Below are 19,038 nucleotides of genomic sequence, written 5' to 3'. Positions count from 1 at the left end.
CTCAGCTTCTGCTGTGTCACTTAGGGGACCATATGTAGTACTGATGTGGATCCACGGAAGGCAATTGCCCTACTTGCTGTACCATCTTTCTCTCTGGTGCAAGAGAGTAAGGATTTTTTTCTTTTGGGTCACACCCAGCGGTGCACAGGGGTTACTCCTGGCTTTGAACTCAGGAATTACTCCTGGCAGTGCTGGGGAACCATATGGGATGCTGGGAATCAAACCCTAGTCGGCCGCATGCAAGGCAAATGCCCTACCTGCTGTGCTATCGCTCCAGCCCCCAGCGTGAGGATGTTTTTGGGGAGGACATTTTGGGTCACTCACGGTGATGCACAGGGGTTACTCCTGGCTCTGCACTCAGAAATTACTTCCTGGCAGTGCTCTGGGGATCACATGGGATGCTGGGAATCAAACCCAAGTCAGCTGCATACAAGTCAAACAACCTACCCGCTGTACTATTGCTCCAGCCCTGAGAGTAAGAATTTTAATAAAAATTAAAACCCAACGACTTCATTAGGAATTTTAATTCCCAGCTGATGTTACTCTGTGGTGTAACACTTTCAAGAACTTTGTCTTAGCCCCAACAAAACCAACAATTATCACATGGGTATTTATCAATCTATTTATTTCTATGAAATTTTACGGCTTTCTCGTTGACTTCACACACTTCACCTACTACCAGATTTCCAGCATCCTTCACACTCTCCAAACGGGTTCCTTCCCCTGTGACCTTACCCTCTCCCCCATCAGACTCATTTGTAATTATATATTTGTTCTTGGTTTGAGACTAAGCCCGGTGATGCTCAGGATTTAGTCCTAGTAACAATAATCAGATGGATATATATATCCAAATATGTGTGTATATATATATATATATATATATATATATATATATGCTTTTTGGGTCACACCCAGTGATGCTCAGGGGTTACTCCTGGCTCTGCACTCAGGAATCACTACTGGCGGTGCTCAAGGGATCATATGGGATGCTGGGAATCAAACCCAGGTTGGCTGTGTGCAAGGCAAATGCCCTACCCGCTGTGCTATCACTCCAGCCCCCAAATCAGATGAATATTTTTGCCAAGGGATCACCCCTGGCAGTACTCAGGGCTCTATATGCAGGGAAACCTGTGCTTTCTATCAGGCCCTATATTAAACAATGTTTTTTCCTAATAAGAAGTTCACTGGAAAACTGATTTCTGTGGAGCAGAGATTCTCCCAGTTCAAGCCCTGTGGACTTTCTCTGACTCGGGCAGTGAGCCCAGGATGGGCTAAGGGCTTTGTAGAAATGGAAAGCTGGAAGGCAGGCCTTCTGCTCCGGCTCTGCCTGGATTTCTCTGGCCCTAGTTTGAGGTGGGCGACTTGAGGGAGTGAGAACTGTTTGTTACTTCCTCAGGACCCATGGTCTGTCTCCACAGCGGAAGGAGGTTTTGGGGTTTGAAAGTAAATGGCAGACAATAGCAAATCGGGAACATACGTGTGCATGCAGCTTAGTGTTGAAAGAAGAGGGGAGAGTGCGAGTTTTTAAAAGCATGTTCCCTGCGCACCTTTTATGAAAAATGTGCCTCCCTAACGACCTCATCGGTGGACTGTTTAACATTTCAAAGGATTCTGAAGGGTTCTGGCTTCTCAAAAGTCGCCAACAATTTTAGCTGTTGTCATCATTAGACTTCAAAGCTGGAGGGCTGCAGGCTCTTAAGTGCTAATGCCAATGCTTTTAATCCCCACCTTTGTGTTGAGATTAGGGGTATGAGGGATAGCATTTCAGGGGCAAGCTGAATCTTTTTTGTTGTTGTTGTTTTCCTTCCCCCCCTCCCTCCAAGAATCGGAATGAAAGCCCCACTCTCTGGAGAACAACAACAAAATGATTGTTCCTTGCTCACTGAGGGTTGGGGGTTTGGTTTTCGATTTTGGCTCTCTGCGGTGGTGAAATCTGCATGTTGGTTTATCATCAGAGCAGGAGGGATGAAAGGGTTTGGCCCCGGTGGAGCAGCTTCATGCTTTCACAGCCTGTGTCCGTGCACCATCAAGAGATAGTTCTCATGTTATTGAATAGTTAAGTTTTGGAGTTTTGTTTTGGTGGTGGGCAGGCCTGCCTGTGCATATGGGGTCCTTCTTGGCTTGGTTCCCAGAGGACCCACATTTGGTCTGGGCTTCTGGGCTCAGCCCACTAAGCTATCTCTCTGGTGCCACATTTTATTGTCACTGTCATCCCGTTCCTCATCGGTTTGCTCAAGTGGGCACCAGTAACGTCTCCATTGTGAGACTTGTTGTTACTGTTTTTGGCATATCGAATATGCCACGGGGAGCTTGCCAGCCTCTGCCATGTGGGCAAGATACTCTCAGTAGCTTGCCAGGCTGTCCGAGAGAGACGGAGGAATCGAACCCGGGTCGGCCGCATGCAAGGCGAATGCCCTACCTGCTGCGCTATCACTCCAGCCCACATTTTATTATTTTTATTTATTTATCTACCTATTTATTTATTGAATCTGTGTGAGGCAGAGCATTATAGAGCTATTCATGACTGGGTTTCAGTCATACAATGTTCTTTTTTAAAAATTTTTTTCTTTTTTTAAATTTTAATGAATCACCATGAGATACAGACTTACAAACTTCCATGATTACATTTCAGTCATACAATGTTCAAGTACTCATCCCTCCACCAGTGCCCATTCTCCACCACCAGTGTTCCCAGTTTCCCTCCCACCATCCCACCCCTTCCCACCCCCCCACCTCTGTGGCATGAGCATTCCCTCTTACTGTCTCTTTCCTTTTGGGGTCCTGGTTGCAATACAGGTACTAAGCGGCCATCGTGTTTGGTCTGTAGTCTACTTTCAGCACGCATCTCCCATCCCGAGCAAGCTCTCCATCCAGCATTTACTTAATGGTCCCTTCTCTATCCCAGAGGCCTTTTCCCCCAGCACATGAGACTGGCTTCCAAGCCCTGCAGAGATCCTCCTGGGCCTTAGCTCTGCTATTCTTAGGTGTCATACAATGTTCTAACACCCATCCCTCCACCAGTGGTGTAATTTCCAAGCACCAATGTCTCTCGTTTCCCTCCCATCCCGCCAAATCCCCCCGACCCCAGCGTGCCTCTATGGCAGATACCTCTCTTCTCTCTCTCTCTCTCTCTCTCTCTCTCTGCCCCACCTCTCTCATAGTAGGTATTCTAGTTTACAATACAGATGCTGAAAGGTTATCATGTATATCCCTTTACCTCCTTTCAACCCTCAATTCTTATGTAGTGATCATTTTCAACTATTGTTGTCATACTGGACCCTCTTCTATCTTAACTCCCGTCCACCCACCATGCCCTTGTGGTGAATTACAGCCATTGACCAGTCCTGCCAGTGCCACATTTTAATAATCTTTAGATCTCCCAATTAATGGTTAGGGGCCCTCGAGGCCACTTCCAGCAATACTCACAAGTTGCTTCCCAGGGATGTGTGTGTGTGTGTGCGTGTGTGTGTGTGTGTGTGTGTGTGTGTGTGTGATCTAACTAGTATCAGGGATGCTGGGGATCAAGCCCAGGGCCTTGTACTCACCAGACATGCACTCAGCCCTTGGAGTTCCCTCCCTGCCCCAAATTATTCTGGATGTGTCATTAGTCCTGCACAGGATGCTCCAAGGTATATGCTGTGTCCAGCTTAGTGCCCACAGGGAAAGCAGTGCCCACAGGAAATGAGGGCTGGGGAGAGGGGAGTGAGCCAGGCCCCAGAGGATACTCAGCTAGAAGTCAGAGACTCAGATGAGGCTTCTCTTACCTGCCAGCCAACCTGCAGGGCTCAGAAGAGTCATTCTGGGCCTCAGTTTCTTTATTTGCCTTGAGCTGGTGGCATAGGTGCTTGGCTTTCCCTGTCTTCTTTTTCTGCTGTCAAGCGATTTCATTCTATTTTTATTTATTTATTGTTTGTTTGTTTACTTGTTTGGGGGGCCACACCCACACTCAAGGGTTATTCCTGGATCTGCACTCAGGAATTACTCCTGGAGGTGCTCAAGATACCATAAAGGGGGGGGGGGCGGAGCGATAGCACAACGGGTAGGGCATTTGCCTTGCACGTGGCAGACCCGGGTTCGATCCCCGGCATCCCATATGGTCCCCCAAGCACCGCCAGGGGTAATTCCTGAGTGCAAAGTTAGGAGTAACCCCTGAGCATTGCTGGGTGTGACGCAAAAAAAAAAAAGATACCATAAGGGATGCCGGGAATCAAGCCTGGTCGACCAGGTGCAAGGCAAACACCCTGGCTTCCTTACTATCTTTGCAGCCCCTAAGTCATTTGATTCTAATCTCATGAAGCCGGACATGAAGCATTCAACCAACTGCCAGCCATGCACATTCTAATCTTTTTGTTTCTTCAATTTTTCTGTTTGTTTGATTTTGTTTTTGGCTTTTTGGGTCACACCCAGTGATGCTCAGGAATTACTCCTGGCAGTGCTTGGGGAACCATATGGGATGCCAGGGATTGAATCTGGGTTGGCCGAGTACAAGGCAAATGCCCTCCTCAATGTGCTATTGCTCCGACCCCTCTTTGTATTTTTTAGGGAGCCTGTACCTTGTGGAGGCTTTGAGGTTATTTCTACTCTGTGCTCAGGGGGACTGCTTCAGGTGATGCTGGGTGGGGGGAACCATTCGTATCGTGTTGGGGATCAAACCAGGGCCTCTGACATGCAAGGTTTGCAGTCAGCCCTTTGAGCCCTTCAGCCCCAAGAGCCACCAGTCTTGATGTGACGGTCTCAACACTGGGTTCTTTTGGCAGAGGAAATGAGCTGTTCTCCTTTCAAAGGAGTGTGGTATGGCCAGGTCAAGGACAAAGATCACTTTGACGCCCTCATTCAATGTAGCTACAGAAAGAGGATTTGGAGGTGAGGAAAGTGGAAGAGACAGTTCTGAAATGTTTGGATTAGAATGATCCTTGGCCCCAGCCCCCTAAAGATGGGAAGAGATGGGGGATGAAAAAAAAATGGATCCAGGAAAGATAGTGCAAGGGCCAGCTGAGAGTCCAGAATTTCTCTCTTGGGGATTTTCCTTTCAGTTGAAAATGTGAACGACCAAAGCATGGCCGTTTTGGCCATGCTTCTTCACACCTCTTTCCAGGCAGATGAAGAACACAGAAGGGTAGTCATTTTGACTGTTGGCAGCTTTCTCCTGCTTCAAATTTAGTGATTAAAACAACAACAATATACAGGTTCTCAGGTGGAAAATTTCTCCCAAGAACATAGGTTGTTGTTGAATATTGAACTTAAGATACCCGTGCTGAGCAGCGAGCAGAGATGCATGGGTTGGTTTGTTTGTGCTTCAGGGAACAAACGAGAGTTTGGGGCTCTGATCTTCTCTAAATATAACAAGTGACACTGTTCTATTTGAAGGAGGTACAGACCTGCCAGTGGCCTCTCTACCTTCTTCGAGCCTCAGGGGGGTGCCTGATGGGAGCCTCACGGTCTCAGAAATTGGCAGCACGCTCACAGATTGTGGGGTAGGAAAGGATGACTTCCTGCTTCCTACATCAGCCTGCAAAGGAAGAGGGTGAGGTTAGGCCCTGGGATGGGGAACAGAGGAGGGATTTGGCCACTGCATGCCCAGGGACAGGGCGGGATCCCGAGTGTTTGTAAAATGGGCAGGAAAAAGAGGTGTGTGTGTGTGTGTGTGTGTGTGTGTGTGTGTGTGTGTGTGTTTGTGTTTATTTTCCGCTCCTCCCGGGACACCAGAATTCAGCACTGAAGACCTGGACCAGAATCACGCGGGTGTTTCAGGGTCAGGTCAGGTTTGTTCAGACACAGCACTGCATGGGCGGGCAGAGGGCAGCTGATTCCTGCAGGACACCCAGGCTGGCCGCCCTCAGTAACCTCTGGAGCACCCCCACCCACCCCACTTCCACTGCAAGGGGCCACAGTGTCCCCTCTCATGGAGACACAAAGCTCTGGGGGTCCTGGGGTTTCCCGGTATGCATGGGGGAGGGGGAGTCGCATTTAGTCGTCCCCACCCCATTTTATTTGTTTAACAAAAGGAACTTTTAATTTATTTATTTAGTTAATCCCTCCCCCCTTCCCTACACACACACACACACACACACACACACACACACACACACACACACACATGGTAGTGCTCAGGACTTACTCCTGACTTAGTTGTTCAGGGATCACTCCTGGTCGGGCTCCTTGGGGTACCCCGAGGGGTGTCTGCCGTCGACGAGGGTCAGCCACATGGAAGGCAGATGCCCTCCACACTGCATTATCTCCCCAGTCTCCCCACAACCTCATTTAAGTAGGGATCTGAATATTGTGAAAATTCATGTCATGGAAACACAGAAAAAGCTGCTTAAAATATTGACTTTTCCCGTTTGGAAACTTTCCAGATAAGGTCTAGGCAGGAAGTTGCGGAAAGGGTGCTTTCTCCACATCTTATTCTGCCACTCTACTCCTCCTCTCAGAGCCTCTTTTTGTCCACACCGTCAGGTTTTTAATCTGGCTTGATTCTCTTTCTACACCCAGAGCTGGGTACCACTGACCAATAGCGATCAGAATGGTTATTGCTACACGAGGCGTCTCCAGGATTCTGTCATCTGGCACAGAACGTCCTGTGAGCCAATAACTTGACCAGGACTTAGATGGAGCGGTCTGAACTTGAACTGACCTAGGACTGAATTAATTACCTGGAATACGGGCCCAGCTGCAGGCCTGCTCTGTGATGGGCTTTATGGCGAGGGCTAGGTGAGAAGTACAGTTTAGTGACAGATCTTAGAATTTCAGGCCCAAGGTACATAAATACCCTCCTTGCTACTCTGCAAAATCACAGTGAAATTGTTTGTTCTAAAACAGATTCCAGCCTGTTCTCTCTTTACAAGGACTCCCCAAATGGAATTTGGGTAACCAAATCCCTGACATGAAATGCCTTTCCCTTCTCGGCTTTCCTGTCTATGGGTTTTTTTGTTCCTCAGTCTTTGCTCTGCACACACATCCATCGCTGGTGTTCCCTAAGAGCTGGGCATAAAAACCACGATTCCAGGGAGAGCGGGCCCTTCCCCAGACAGATGCCCTGTCTCATTGCCCTGTGCGTGAGCTTGGGGACCTCATTTCCGTTCATTTCTAGCACTTCTGCCGTGTCCGGTTCTGGAGTCCACCTCTGGCCGCACGAAGGGGAACCAAGCTGAGACTTTGCTCCCTGTCTGAGAAGTCTCTTTCATCCCAGGTCAGCTAAAAGCCTCATTTCTGCAGGGGGGAGAGTTTACTCAGGAGCTAGGAGGCTGGGCAGCACGAGGGACAAGTGTGTTGGACGTTGCTTGCTGGCTCGTGCTGTTCATTTGCTTTAGTTTTTGGTTTGGGGGCCACACCTGGCAGTGTTTGGGGCCACCCTGGCTCTGTTCTGAGGGAGCACCTGGGACCATATGGGGTGCCGGGGACTGAAATGGGGTCAGCTATGTGCAAGGCAAGTGCCTAACCCCTGTCCTATCTCTCTGGCACAGAGATATTAATTTTTAAGTGGGCTTCGAAGTCTCTAGACACTTCTAGAGCTGGAAAAGCCTCAGATCAGGCCCATTTCCTGAAAAAAAAAAAAAGAAGAAGAAGTGGGAAGCCCATGGTCTTAGGGATGTCTCACCCAGTTCAGGTTGAACTGGATTTGTATAGTGGGATTTAGGTGCTTTGGATTTACTGAAGACAAAACACACTTTTTGTTAGTTTCTCCTGGCTCTGAGCTCAGGCGTTCACTCCTGGTGGTGCTCAGGGGACTGAACTTGGGTCAGCTGCATGCAAGGCAAGCACCTTACAGTACTATCTCTCCAGCCCAAGATATTTTTTTTTTCTTTTTAGGTCACACCAGGCGATACACAGGGGTTACTCCTGGCTTTGCACTCAAAAATAATTTCTGGCAGTGCTCGGGGGACTATATGGAATTCTGGGAATCGAACCTGGGTCAGCTGCATGCAAGGCAAATGCCATACCCGCTGTGCTATCGCTCCAGCCCAATATTTTAAAAAAACATTTAAAAATTTTTATTTTCATAAGGTTGTTCATATTGATTGCATTCAATATTTCAACACCAATCCCACCACCATTACACCTTCCCACCACCATTATTTTGAATTTTCCCACCACCATTCAAGCCTGCCTGTCACCGGCAGATGCTAGATAATTTATTTTCTATTGCTTATTATGAATATCAAGAGAGGTTGCATGGCCGCTTTTGCAATCACCTGCTCCTGCAATTCTAAAATTGTAAATGACGGGGTCCAGATACATCTCTGTAGGGAGCTAATCCATGTTGGGATTCATTTGTGAGTCTCTGGATCAAGGCTGTTAATGCACTGAGAGGCCTCCTGGAGGCAGATTGTGGGTGGGACAGCCAGGACCCCAAAATGGGTGAGGAGAAGGAAAGAGATGGCTTGTCCCTACCACCGCCATGTGTCCAACCCATATTTTAGCTATTTATTATTATTATTATTATTATTATTATTATTGTTATCATCATCATCATCATCATCATCATCATCATCATCATCATTTGGCTTTGGGGCCACACTCAGAGATGCTCAGGGTTTATTCCTGGCTCTATGCTCAGGTATCACTTTTGGCGGGGCTCAGGGAATCATATGTGGTGTTGGGGATAGAACCCTGGTCAGCTGTGTGGAAGGCAAATTCCCTACCCATTATATATTCATCCAGTCCCCATTTTAGCTATTAAAGAGAGACCAGAAGCCTGACAAGAGCTTTGTGTACATGTGTGATGTATGTGTTACCCATTCAGCATTAGACACTGTTTTGAGGTATGCTTTAGTCAACAGAGCTTGTTTAACAGAAATTAGCTGCTACTTTGTCAGTGTCCAAATCCTAAGACGAAGGTGGTGCAAATACTCTTTCTGATTTCCTGCGGAATTTGGGAATGAGGGATTCTCTTTGCTAGTTACTATTAAGAGTGAAACATAAAATCATCATATTATTTGACAGTCTGATTTTTTTACCCTAGATGATTTAATATTAAAATGAATTTCTGATGGACAACTTCCGTGTTTATTAAAATAAAAACTTAAAAAATATTGTTTTTGCAGTGGAGAGGGGTGGTGGGAACTCTGGTGGGGGTGTGGAGCTGGACTCCTGTCTGCATGGAGGACTGTCATGAACTGGATTGGAAAATCCCGGTGCCTAAAAAAAGAAAATAAAAAATAGGAAAAGCCGGTTTTGAATACGCATTTAAGTAATGATCACAGGTGTGTGCTTACCTATATTTTAAACATTTATCTGTTTGTTTATTGGCTTTTTGGGTCACACACATCAGCTCAGGGCTTACTCCTTGCTCTGTGCTCACGGATCATGCCTCGAGGGGTTCAGGGGAACACATGTACTGGCAGGCAAACACAGGTTGACTGTGCAAGGTGGAGCTTTGACCACTGTGCTGTTTCTCTGCCCCCTATATTTAATTTTTAATATTACATTTTTTAAAAAATGTCTGTTTCAGTGATTTTTTTGGCGAAGTTTTAATGTGCCCTTTGTGACTCTGTGGTAAGTGGTCCAGCTTTTCTGTCTCTGACCCTTCCCAGTGCCTTGCCCCAGGCATTCAGTGTAGGGGGTGGACGGAGGACAGTGTGGGTGTGGGACAGCTGGGAGGGGACAGTAGACAATGGCAGAGAAGCCCAGAGTCATGCCTTGGGAGGACCGGCTTGTGAGGACCGTCTGTGAACATCATTCAGTGGGTCCCACAATGTGGTCCACATGTGATTGGGAGAGTGAACAGCCTGAGTTTGAACGTCCATGGGGTATCTGAGGAAAGATACTGGGTTCTGGGCACTAATGCCTCGGAGAGCCGGAAAAAGGCCCAAGCGTGAGTCTGATGGGAGGGGGTGGCACCCGGTGATGCTCAGGGCTGACTCCTGGCTCTGTACTCAGGCATTTCTCCTGATGGTACATGGGGGGACCGTATGGGGTGCCGGGGATCTCTCCTGGGTCTGCAGCATTCAAGGCAAGCACCCTACGCACTATACTATCCCTCTTGCCCCTGATGGTACATTTCTGGAAGTCATTCCCTACGAGACGTTAAAGCTGAACACAGCTGGAGACGTGGGGAAGGGAATAGGGTGACTGGGAAAGAGTCCCAGAGAATATCCCGGCTTCATAGTCAGAGGAGCAGGCGAGTGGTAGGAAGAGTGGGCGAGAGTGCCCGGTATGATAGCACGTAAGGACTGAGGTCATGCAGAGAGCTGGCAATGGGGTGGCTGACAATTCATTGGTTAGAAGAAAATGTGTGTAGGTGTCACATTTAGGAACAATTAAATATGGAAAAGCATGCAGGGCAAAACAAGAAGCATGCATAATAAATGCTGTGACTCTCAGGACAGGGGAAGCATCCCAAATCCAGATGGTTTCCCAGGTGCCAAGTGAGAAATCCCCAGTTCAGAAACATGGAAGGTGGCCCTCCCGCTCACACGTCTGGGTCTGCAGGCTTTTCTGGCAGGGTCTGGCCCGGCACCCTCCCTCCCTCCAGCTCTGCTCTCATTGTGGGGCCTCACCCTCCCTTGCATCCACTCAGATGCACCTTGCCAGGCCGCCTTCCTGCGAGGTCCTCCCTCCCAAGTGATCCTCTGCGCCGGCCTGGTGAAGTTTATGGTAATGGACGGTAACGGACTATGGTGGGATCCTAAGTGTTTGGGGGCATTGTGAGGATTGGGGGCTGGGTGGAGAGGTCTGGGCCGCCCATGGAGGTGCTAAGGGTGTGTTCCTGAGTCTGTGCTCAGGAGTGACCCCTGGCAGTGCTGGGAGGCGGGGGTACCTGATGTGGCATGGGGGTCAATTCAGAGCCAACAGGCTGCAAGCAGCTTGCCCCTTGTACTGTCTTACCTGGCCCATATCAGTTCATTTTCCTTTCTCGTTTAAAATTTATTCATTTATTCATGATTTGCCTTTTGGGGCTCACACCCAGCGATGCTCAGCCAGGGGTTCCTCCTTGCTCTGCACTCAGGAATCACTCCTGGTGGTGCTCAGGGGACCCTATGGGATGCCGGGGATGGAAACCGGGTTGGCCGTGTGCAAGGCAGGCACCCTCCCCACTGTATTATCGCTCTGGCCCCCCTGGTTCGTTTTTTTAAAGTTATGCCCCAGTGTAGCTGTCATCAAAGACCAGTTTTTCTAACATGCCCCCCCACCCTCTACTGCCATATTTTCCTCCTTTCCGACCCAGTCCATTTCCTTTTGGATGAGACATGGATGTGCCTCTTTCTGCCTCTCCTTCGCTCCGTCTTCCACGTGCCTCTTTCCTTTTCGAATCTTTTGCTGATGAACTGAATTTAAGACCCCCACATGTCATCACTGGCCTCAATAGACTTTCTAGACAAAGAGCTCATAATTTTCTTACCTCTTCCTACCCTTCAGCCAAGTAGATCTGTGAGGGGCTCTGTTCGCTGACTTCTCCCCACTGTGTCTTTGCTTGGGTGATCCTCTCTTGCTGTTGGTCCATCCTAGACACACACTCTCTCATGGAACCATTGGCATCCTTAGATTTCCGTCTCAGACCCACTTGCCCACACCCAGAGGGGAGTTGTCCTGCCTTTGAATCCTACCTACCTTGCTTTATTCTTCTCGAATTGGCGTTCACTCTTTTCTTGGTGTGCTTGCCCTGTGGACTTAAGTAGCTTGCCTGGTAATATCCAGGGCAAACACAGATGGGACCCATCTGAGCACAGACAGGAAAGGTTTCCTGTAGGAGGTGTGGAAGCTGTGGTCTGTGTGGGATGGAAGTGACAGTGGGGGGAATTAGCTCTGGGGAGAAGAACCTGGAGAGATAAGTTTGGAGCGGAGACCCCTGGCAAAGCAGCAACACCTTTCTGGGCATTGTGACTTTCCTTTGCTGGAGGTGAGGGGTGAAACCCAGGAAACAGGTACCCCTCACAATGTCTGACTTGTAGTAAAAATCCTCATTCATTTGAGAGGTTTGTGACCTTTGGATGATAGGCGGGGAGGAAAAATCAGCTCAGCGCTCCCTTCTGCCCCGTGGCTGCCTCTAAACGTGCACGTTACTTATTTCATATTGATTGGAAATGAAGGAAGTGTGGACCGTCAGGGCAAATGGATCAACAGATTCTAATGGAAGAGTCCTACAGTGTTGTAGTTGCGTCGGTGTTTTGGAAGTCATTGCAAATGGTGGGGAGTCATGAACTTTAGGTCAGAAGGTAAGTGGGCCTGGGATGTCTGGCCCTCCATGGCACCTGAGCCCTGAGGCTCCGGGGAGGGGTAAGCAGAAAAGTACAGGGCAGAGTCCCAGCCAGCCCACCCCACCCCTCCTGCCCCTCCCCTTGGTCTCTCACCTCTCTCTCTCTCTCTCTCTCTCTCTCTCTCTCTCACTCTCTCTATCTCTCTCACTCTCTCATTTTCTCTCACTCTCTCACTCTATCACACACACTCTCTCTTTCTCTCTCTTGCCTCTTTCACTCTCTCACTCTTTCTCTCACTTCTCTTTTGCTCACTCTCTCTCACTCACTTTCTCTCACTCTATTACACACACTTTCTCTCGCTTCTCTTTCACTCATTCTCTCTCTTTCACTCTCTCACTCTCACTCTTTCTCTCTTGCCTCTCTCTTTCACTCTCTCACCTCTCTCACTCTCTCACTCTGTCACACATTCTCTCTCTCGCTTCTCTCTCTCTCGAGCGCTTTTCTCTTTCTCTCTCTCTCTCATCCTAATGATTTTTCACTTGCTCTTTTGATCCAGAAAAGTGATAGTGAGCCTTGTGTGAGATGCCAGAAGCATCTCCCCCTTGTTCTCCTCCATACCCACTTCCTTTGCAAGGACTGAGGCCTCTTGCTTTACCAAGTGGTTCTCGGACAGAAAAAGGAGATCATGCCCACTTGAGGTTGCAGTTTTAGTGGACAACCCTGGACAGTCTAGTTGGGTCCAGTCGGCTGTGTCTTGGCTGCATTGAGAATGACAGTCTCACACTTGGAATTCAGTCTACCTGGCACCCCGTGCATTGTGTGGCGAGGTCTCAGATGAGTATTACTCTCGGTGGCAATGTCAAGGCTGCCACCTCTTGTTCACATGAGTCTTGTGTGCCTCCTGGGAGACACCTTTTTCTCTACACTTTCTAGAAGTTCCTTTCTTCCCTGCCCCACCCATTGCATCCTCTGGTCTGTAGCTGTGTGGGCTTTGGACCGTTTTTGTGCAGAAAGGTTGTTGGCACATGTTTCATTCCAGTCTACTAGAGATGCGTTGTAGAAACAGAATTGACTCGAGACATGGAAAAATCAGAATTTCTTTAAGCCTCCCTGCTTGATTTATTCTATTTGTAAATTTGGGAATTTAAAAAAGAGGATTAGAAGCCAACTGTAGGGAGGTGCTGTGAAGCACACTGGGTCAACTCCAGTTTGAGACTGAAGTCCCTTTGCTTGACCTGGAGCTTCACAGAGCCACACTCCGTTTATTCATTGAAACACATGCAGTCCCTGTATGTATTCAGAGTTAAGCTTCTAAGAGCACTGAGGATGTCTGTCTGAGAAGGCTTCCCGGTACTGGATCAGGTTCCTGAGTCATCAGATCTGTGACAACCATGCCAGGAGCCACCCAGACAGGGAGGAATAAAACGAAATAGCCTTGGGATAGAGCAACAGCACAATGGGGAGGGCATTTCCCTTGTATGTGGTGTTAGATCTTGGCACCCAAAATTGTCCCCTGAGCCCTCTAGGAGTGATTCCTGAGATCAGAGCCATGAGCATGTCCTGAGTTCTGCCGGGTGTGGCCCCCCAAATAAATCAACAAGAAACTCCAAACAGCAAGACAAAAACCAAAATAGCCAAAATACTTCAAGGACTTGTCCTCCGCCACTCATGTGTGCGTGCGCGCGCGTGTTTGTGTGTGTGTGTGTGTGTGTGTGTGTGTGTGTACTGGAGGTTGTTGGGGTGTTGGATGATGCCTGGCCATACTCAGGTCACTTCTGGCAGCACCCGAGACCCAGCTGCCATAGGCTGCACCACAAGGCAAGTGCTTCCACTTCTGCACTATCTCTCTGGCCCACTCTCAGGCTCTTAAATGGATTCAACTTTGTAAATGGAATGAACCACGGTCTTCAGAGAAATTCGAAGTCAAAACTGCTAGCTTCCCTTTAAAATCCTGAGCATAAGATCAGTTATGCATTTGTTTGAGAATCATAATGCCATGTCCGAATAGTGTCTCTGATATGTAAATGCCTCAAGTATAAACCCCCTCCTAAGCCCAACGAGACATACCTATCCTCTCAACTCAATCTGCTTTGTCAAAATTCTCTCATTCTATGGGGCTGGAGCAATAGCACAGCGGGTAGGGCGTTTGCCTTGCATGCGGCTGACTCAGATTCGATTCCCAGCATCCCATAGGGTCCCCTGAGCACCGCCAGGAGTGATTCCTGAGTGCAGAGCCAGGAGTAACCCCTGTGCATCACCAGGTGTGAGCCAAAAAGCAAAAAAAAAAAATTCTCTCATTCTAAACATCTCAGCACCGATGGCTGTGATGACCCCACCGAATTGACTTGAGGGACATAAACTCTGGTCCTCGATGGTTTCGGGGAGGCTTCGAGATTGGAGGCTGAGGCCAGAGGGCAGATGGACATCTCAAGTCTGACTTAACGAAATCTGTAACAGTGGGGGTTCCTGGCTCACATCCCCACGTCCCAAGAAGCCATCCCCCCACCATTGGCTTCTCCGCATTGGGTTTGTTCAACTGGGGCCAAACCTTTGTAAGTGTTCTCGGTGTTATCACCTGGTTTGGGTGGATAAAATACTTAACTGCCTTTCCCTCCTGCCACTTACACTCCTGACTCTCTAACTCAATTCAGTCCAGCAACCCAGTCTATTAACTGCCTGATTCTTCAGTGTCGGCCTGTTTGGCCTCTGCCTGCACTCTAGTCTGGGAGGGGTCCCTGAGTCTCCCGCCCTTGCCAGGCCCACATTTAGGGGGCCCTGGTCGTAGTGTGAGACTGCCCCAAATATTCATCACCTCATGTCCCAATCTGTGAACAGCTCCTTTTCCCAGATTGATGGCAAGTGTGACTCAAAGTTACTTTCCAGAAAGTTCCCAGATACCTCTTCCCTCTGAACCTTCCCTCCTTCTCAGCCCCTTCTGTAAAGACACTGTAAAGAGTCCTGAGCGTTTCAAACCCTTCAGCCTTTCACATTGCACTTGCCGTGGAGTATAAACCTTCACATTCTGTACAGGCTCACTTTCTTGCTTGACCTCCATATCTTTCTCCTGCGCACATTTCAGGTCAAATGACTCTCTGAACCCAAGGCACACTCTCCCCAATGTCTGAAACGCCACTTTCTCTGTTCTGCTGGGTTGGTTTCTCATCCAGAAGGTCTCAGATACTCTCCTTGAATTTAGCACAACGTGTGCCTTTATTGCTTCTTCCCGGGACCTGTTTGCTGTCCTGTGTGGGGTACTCGTTCTCGGGCCATCACAGTTGCAGGGACTGCTGGGCTCTTCCTAATCATTTGCTGAATAAATGAGGATCCCAGTGGACATGACTGTCACCATTCGCCTATGTCAGTAGTATGACCATTCATACCACTGATTCACGTACTAAGTTATTACTTTTTGAATTAAGTGGAAATATCTATATGCCTGTATCACCTGGATTCATTAAGTTATTGGGGTTGGGGGTAATTGAGTCACACCTGGCTTACTTCTGGCTCTGTGCTCTAGGATCCTGCCTGCTGCTTTAAGTTGTTTTAAAAAATTACCTCATGGCTCTATACACAGTTGAGCCTCCTACAGCTTGTCAATCTATAGAAGCTGCCAGCTTCTGTCCCGACACTTAGGACACCCAGTCAGTAATCGTGGCCCATTTCCTATCCTCGTCTCTGTACCTTGGCACCTGTGCAGAGGAACTGAAAAGAATTGAGAACACTGCACCATCATGGATTTCTTTAAAAAAAAAAATCGCCCAACAAAATTCAAATGCTGGAAGAGAAAAATCAGCTTTCTCTGATGCGCCACTGCCAAGCATTTGGGAACCCCAAGCGGGTTGATAAACATGTTGGAAAACCAAACAACAACAACACAAAAAAATCGCGCTCCCCTTCCCCAGCCCACCCCGCCATTGGCAGCTGCGCCGCCGCCGCCGCGCACCCCTAACTCGGAGTGCCCCCCTAGTGCCGGCCCCCACCTCCCCTCCTCGCCCCGTTGTGCTTTGGCGATCGGTGGCCTCAAAACAACCGTGCGCGGTGCAGCGGGGCTGGCCCCCCCCACCCCACGCATGCAGGTTCGCGGGCTGCTGCCGGGCGGAGGCGGTGGCCGCGGGCCCCGCGTGTCCCCGGCCCTGCGTGGGCGTTGCGCCCGGGGCGCAGGTGGGCGAGGCCGGTGGGCCCCGCGGCGCGATGTGAATGTGCGCGCGCGGGTCCGCTGCTGCTCGGGCCTCCGTGCTCGGCCTGGCCTGGTCCTCGGCCAGTAAGTAGGAGCATGCTCGCGTGAGGGGGCCTGGGCGCGTGGGGGCGCGCACACACTCCCGCGCGCACACACACGCGCGCACACACAACCGCGCGCACACACACACACGCGCACGCACGCACGCCACCCCGAGCCTCGCGACGAGCCAGACGGACGAGGCGCTGCAGGGGCGCCCAGCAGCCCGGCCTTCGTCCCCCGGATCTGCAGCGCCTGCTCGGACCCCCGGGGCCCACGCGCCCCGCGGCGCCCTCCCCGCCACCGCTCCCCCCGCGCCTCGAGCTTCTGGAACCGACACCCCCGCGGACTGCAGGGGGGACCCCCTCCCCCGGAGCCAGCCTGCGCCGGGGACTGCGGGCCGCGCGGCCCAGGGGGCCCGGGGGAGGGGGGGTGCTGGGCGGCCGGCGTGGACACCGTCACCGCGATCGCCTCGCCGCTCGGCCGGCCGCCGGGTGCGGGGGACCTGCCGCCACCCCCCGCCAGGCCCCGCGGGCCGCCCCGGAGGCCCCCGGCCGCCGCGTTTGTTTGGGGCTTTTGTGCCGCGCTCCCCGTCGGCCAAGCACTCCGGCGCTGAATCGGGCCATTGTCTGCGCCCGCATCGCTTTCAAGCTGCAAAGTCTCGGCGCCCCCCACCCCACCCCACCCACCCGCGCCCTCCCCGCCTCCTCGGGGGGCCGCGGGGAGCCCTCCGGAACGTGCCTCTCCTCCTCCCCCCCAGGAATCTGGAAGCTATAAGCCGGGCGGATTGCAAATGAAGTGTAATGCATTGTGGGACGTGTGTAAAATCGGAGGCTTCGCCGTGGGGGGGTGTGGGGGCGTGGGGAGCGCCGGACCCGCCGCTGGCGGTGTAGACGCCGCCGCCGCCGCCGCCGCCGCCGAGGAGGGGCTGGGAAAATGCGCGCAGAGTCCGCCCGGGTCGTGCCCGCCGTAGACGGATGAAGCAGCAGCGGCAGCCGCGGCGGCGCTGAGGCCCCGAGCTCGGGCACCCCCGCGGGTCGCCCTCCCCCACCCCGCCCCTCCCGTCCACCCCCCTCCCCCCGACCCCCTCCCCGGACCCCCATCTCCCCCTCTGCACCCCCCTCCCCAACCATGAAGAAGACCCGGAGTACCACCCTGCGGCGCGCCTGGCCTAGCTCGGATTTCTCCGACCGGGCCTCGGAGCGCATGAGGTCCCGCAGCGAGAAGGACTACCGGCTGCACAAGCGCTTCCCCGCGGCCTTCGCGGCCCCCGCCGCGCGGGGCTACATGACATCAGGTGGGTGACGGCGTCGCGGCCCCCCGCGGGCCGGCTGCGGCGGGCGCGGGCGCGGGGAGGGGGCTGCCGCTGATGGATGCGCTAAGTTACCCACGGAGCCCACAGCCACCATTTTGTACCTTCGGAGGCTCCCCCCCACCCCCAAAGCAGGCCCCGGCGACCCCCGGAGGGGGGTCGCGCGGGGAGCTCGTAGTTAGGTGAAATCGCGGGGGGCTGCGGGTGGGGGGCGCGCGGGGCGCGCGGGTGCAGCGCGCGGCGGGACTGCAAGCTGCGCGCAGCGGCCGCCTCCGCCCGCAGCCCCCTCCTCCGGGCTGCCTGGGGATTTAAATCTCAACGCCCCTCCACCCCCTCTGACGGCACCCTCCCTCGCTTTTATTTTATTTTATTTTTTCCTGGGGAGGGAACAGGTCCCAGGCCCCCCGCGCCGCCGTCCGCTCTGCAGGCGTTGGCGCGCGGCGGGAGGGTTGGCAGCGCGGGGCGCTCGGCGGGCTCGGGATGGATGCGCTGGGTGGTGGTGTGCATGCGGATTCGCCGCTCACGTGCCTCGCGGGGGCTGGAACCCGGGGCCTGGAAGGAAGGCTGGATGGAAAGAATGGGGCCGAATCGTGTATTTGCATGCCGCGCAGGGAGGGCGCCCCGAACGGTGCGTGGAAAGCAGGGTTCGGCCTAAGGGGCGCCTTTTTTATTTATTTATTTTTTTCAGAGCGTTTGGAAAAGCCAACGGGAGGGCGCTGGGGAAGGGGCGGGTGACTTGGGCGCCCACGGGTGGAGGACTGGGGGTGGGGAGATGGGGGGGATGGCGAAGGAGGAGGAAAATCCCGAAAGCCCCCCCTCCCAAACCCTCCCCCTTTCTGCTTGACTGCTTCTTGCTGCCCACTTGTAGGGGTGAGGCAGCGTTTCTTTGTAATTCATTCCGAAAGAATGAATTTTCTTGGGGAAAGCAAGGCAGGGGAGAACCTGGCTCCTGTTGGAAATCGCAGACCACAGCAATCCGTGCTCAGCCCGGCTTGTCCGGGGAAGACACCTTTCCGCTTGGGCTTGATATAGTCTTCTCTGCTTTCTCTCCCCAAACACCAAATTGTTGTTGCTCTGTGTGTGTGTGTGTGTGTGTGTGTGTGTGTGTGTGTTTAAACTGGGGCCAGCAGCTTGTACTTTAAAAATGTTTTGTGACCACAGTTGCATGAATATAAACCCTAAATAAAAGAACCACCACTTTTTTAAAAAAAATTACCAAATCTGGCAGGGCAAAGATGTTTGACTATTTTGTCAATAAGGCTCCCTTTGATTTTTTCCTTTCATGAAAAGCCAAATGTGGGGAGGAAGTGACAAGTTCAGTTTATACTTGAGTCCTGGAAGCCCTTCCCCGCTGGGGTTGCAGTATTCTTCAG

General features: G+C 51.5%; 1 protein-coding gene across 6 annotated transcripts in view; it reads left to right on the top strand.

Annotated features, from left to right (window-relative positions):
- STOX2 (storkhead box 2) overlaps positions 1-19,038 on the top strand; it is a 209,822-nt gene that overhangs the window by 79,578 nt on the left and 111,206 nt on the right. For 2 of the 6 annotated variants that reach the window (XM_055131718.1, XM_055131655.1), the window contains exon 1: positions 17,512-17,650. The exons of 3 other annotated variants lie outside the window; for them this stretch is intronic. Coding sequence is in view for 1 of the 3 variants with exons in the window: in XM_004614688.2 (XP_004614745.1) it covers positions 17,485-17,650 (166 nt within the window). In the remaining 2 variants the exon portion in view is untranslated. Of the gene's footprint in view, positions 1-16,326; positions 17,651-19,038 lie in introns of those variants that run through there. One more of the 6 variants, XM_004614688.2, reaches the window with a different exon arrangement.

This window comes from Sorex araneus, chromosome 1 (genome assembly GCF_027595985.1).
Source record: "Sorex araneus isolate mSorAra2 chromosome 1, mSorAra2.pri, whole genome shotgun sequence".
Taxonomy (NCBI): Eukaryota; Metazoa; Chordata; class Mammalia; order Eulipotyphla; family Soricidae; genus Sorex; species Sorex araneus.
The sequence above is the reverse complement of the archived record's forward strand: the minus strand, read 5'-3'. Positions and strand labels throughout refer to the sequence as shown.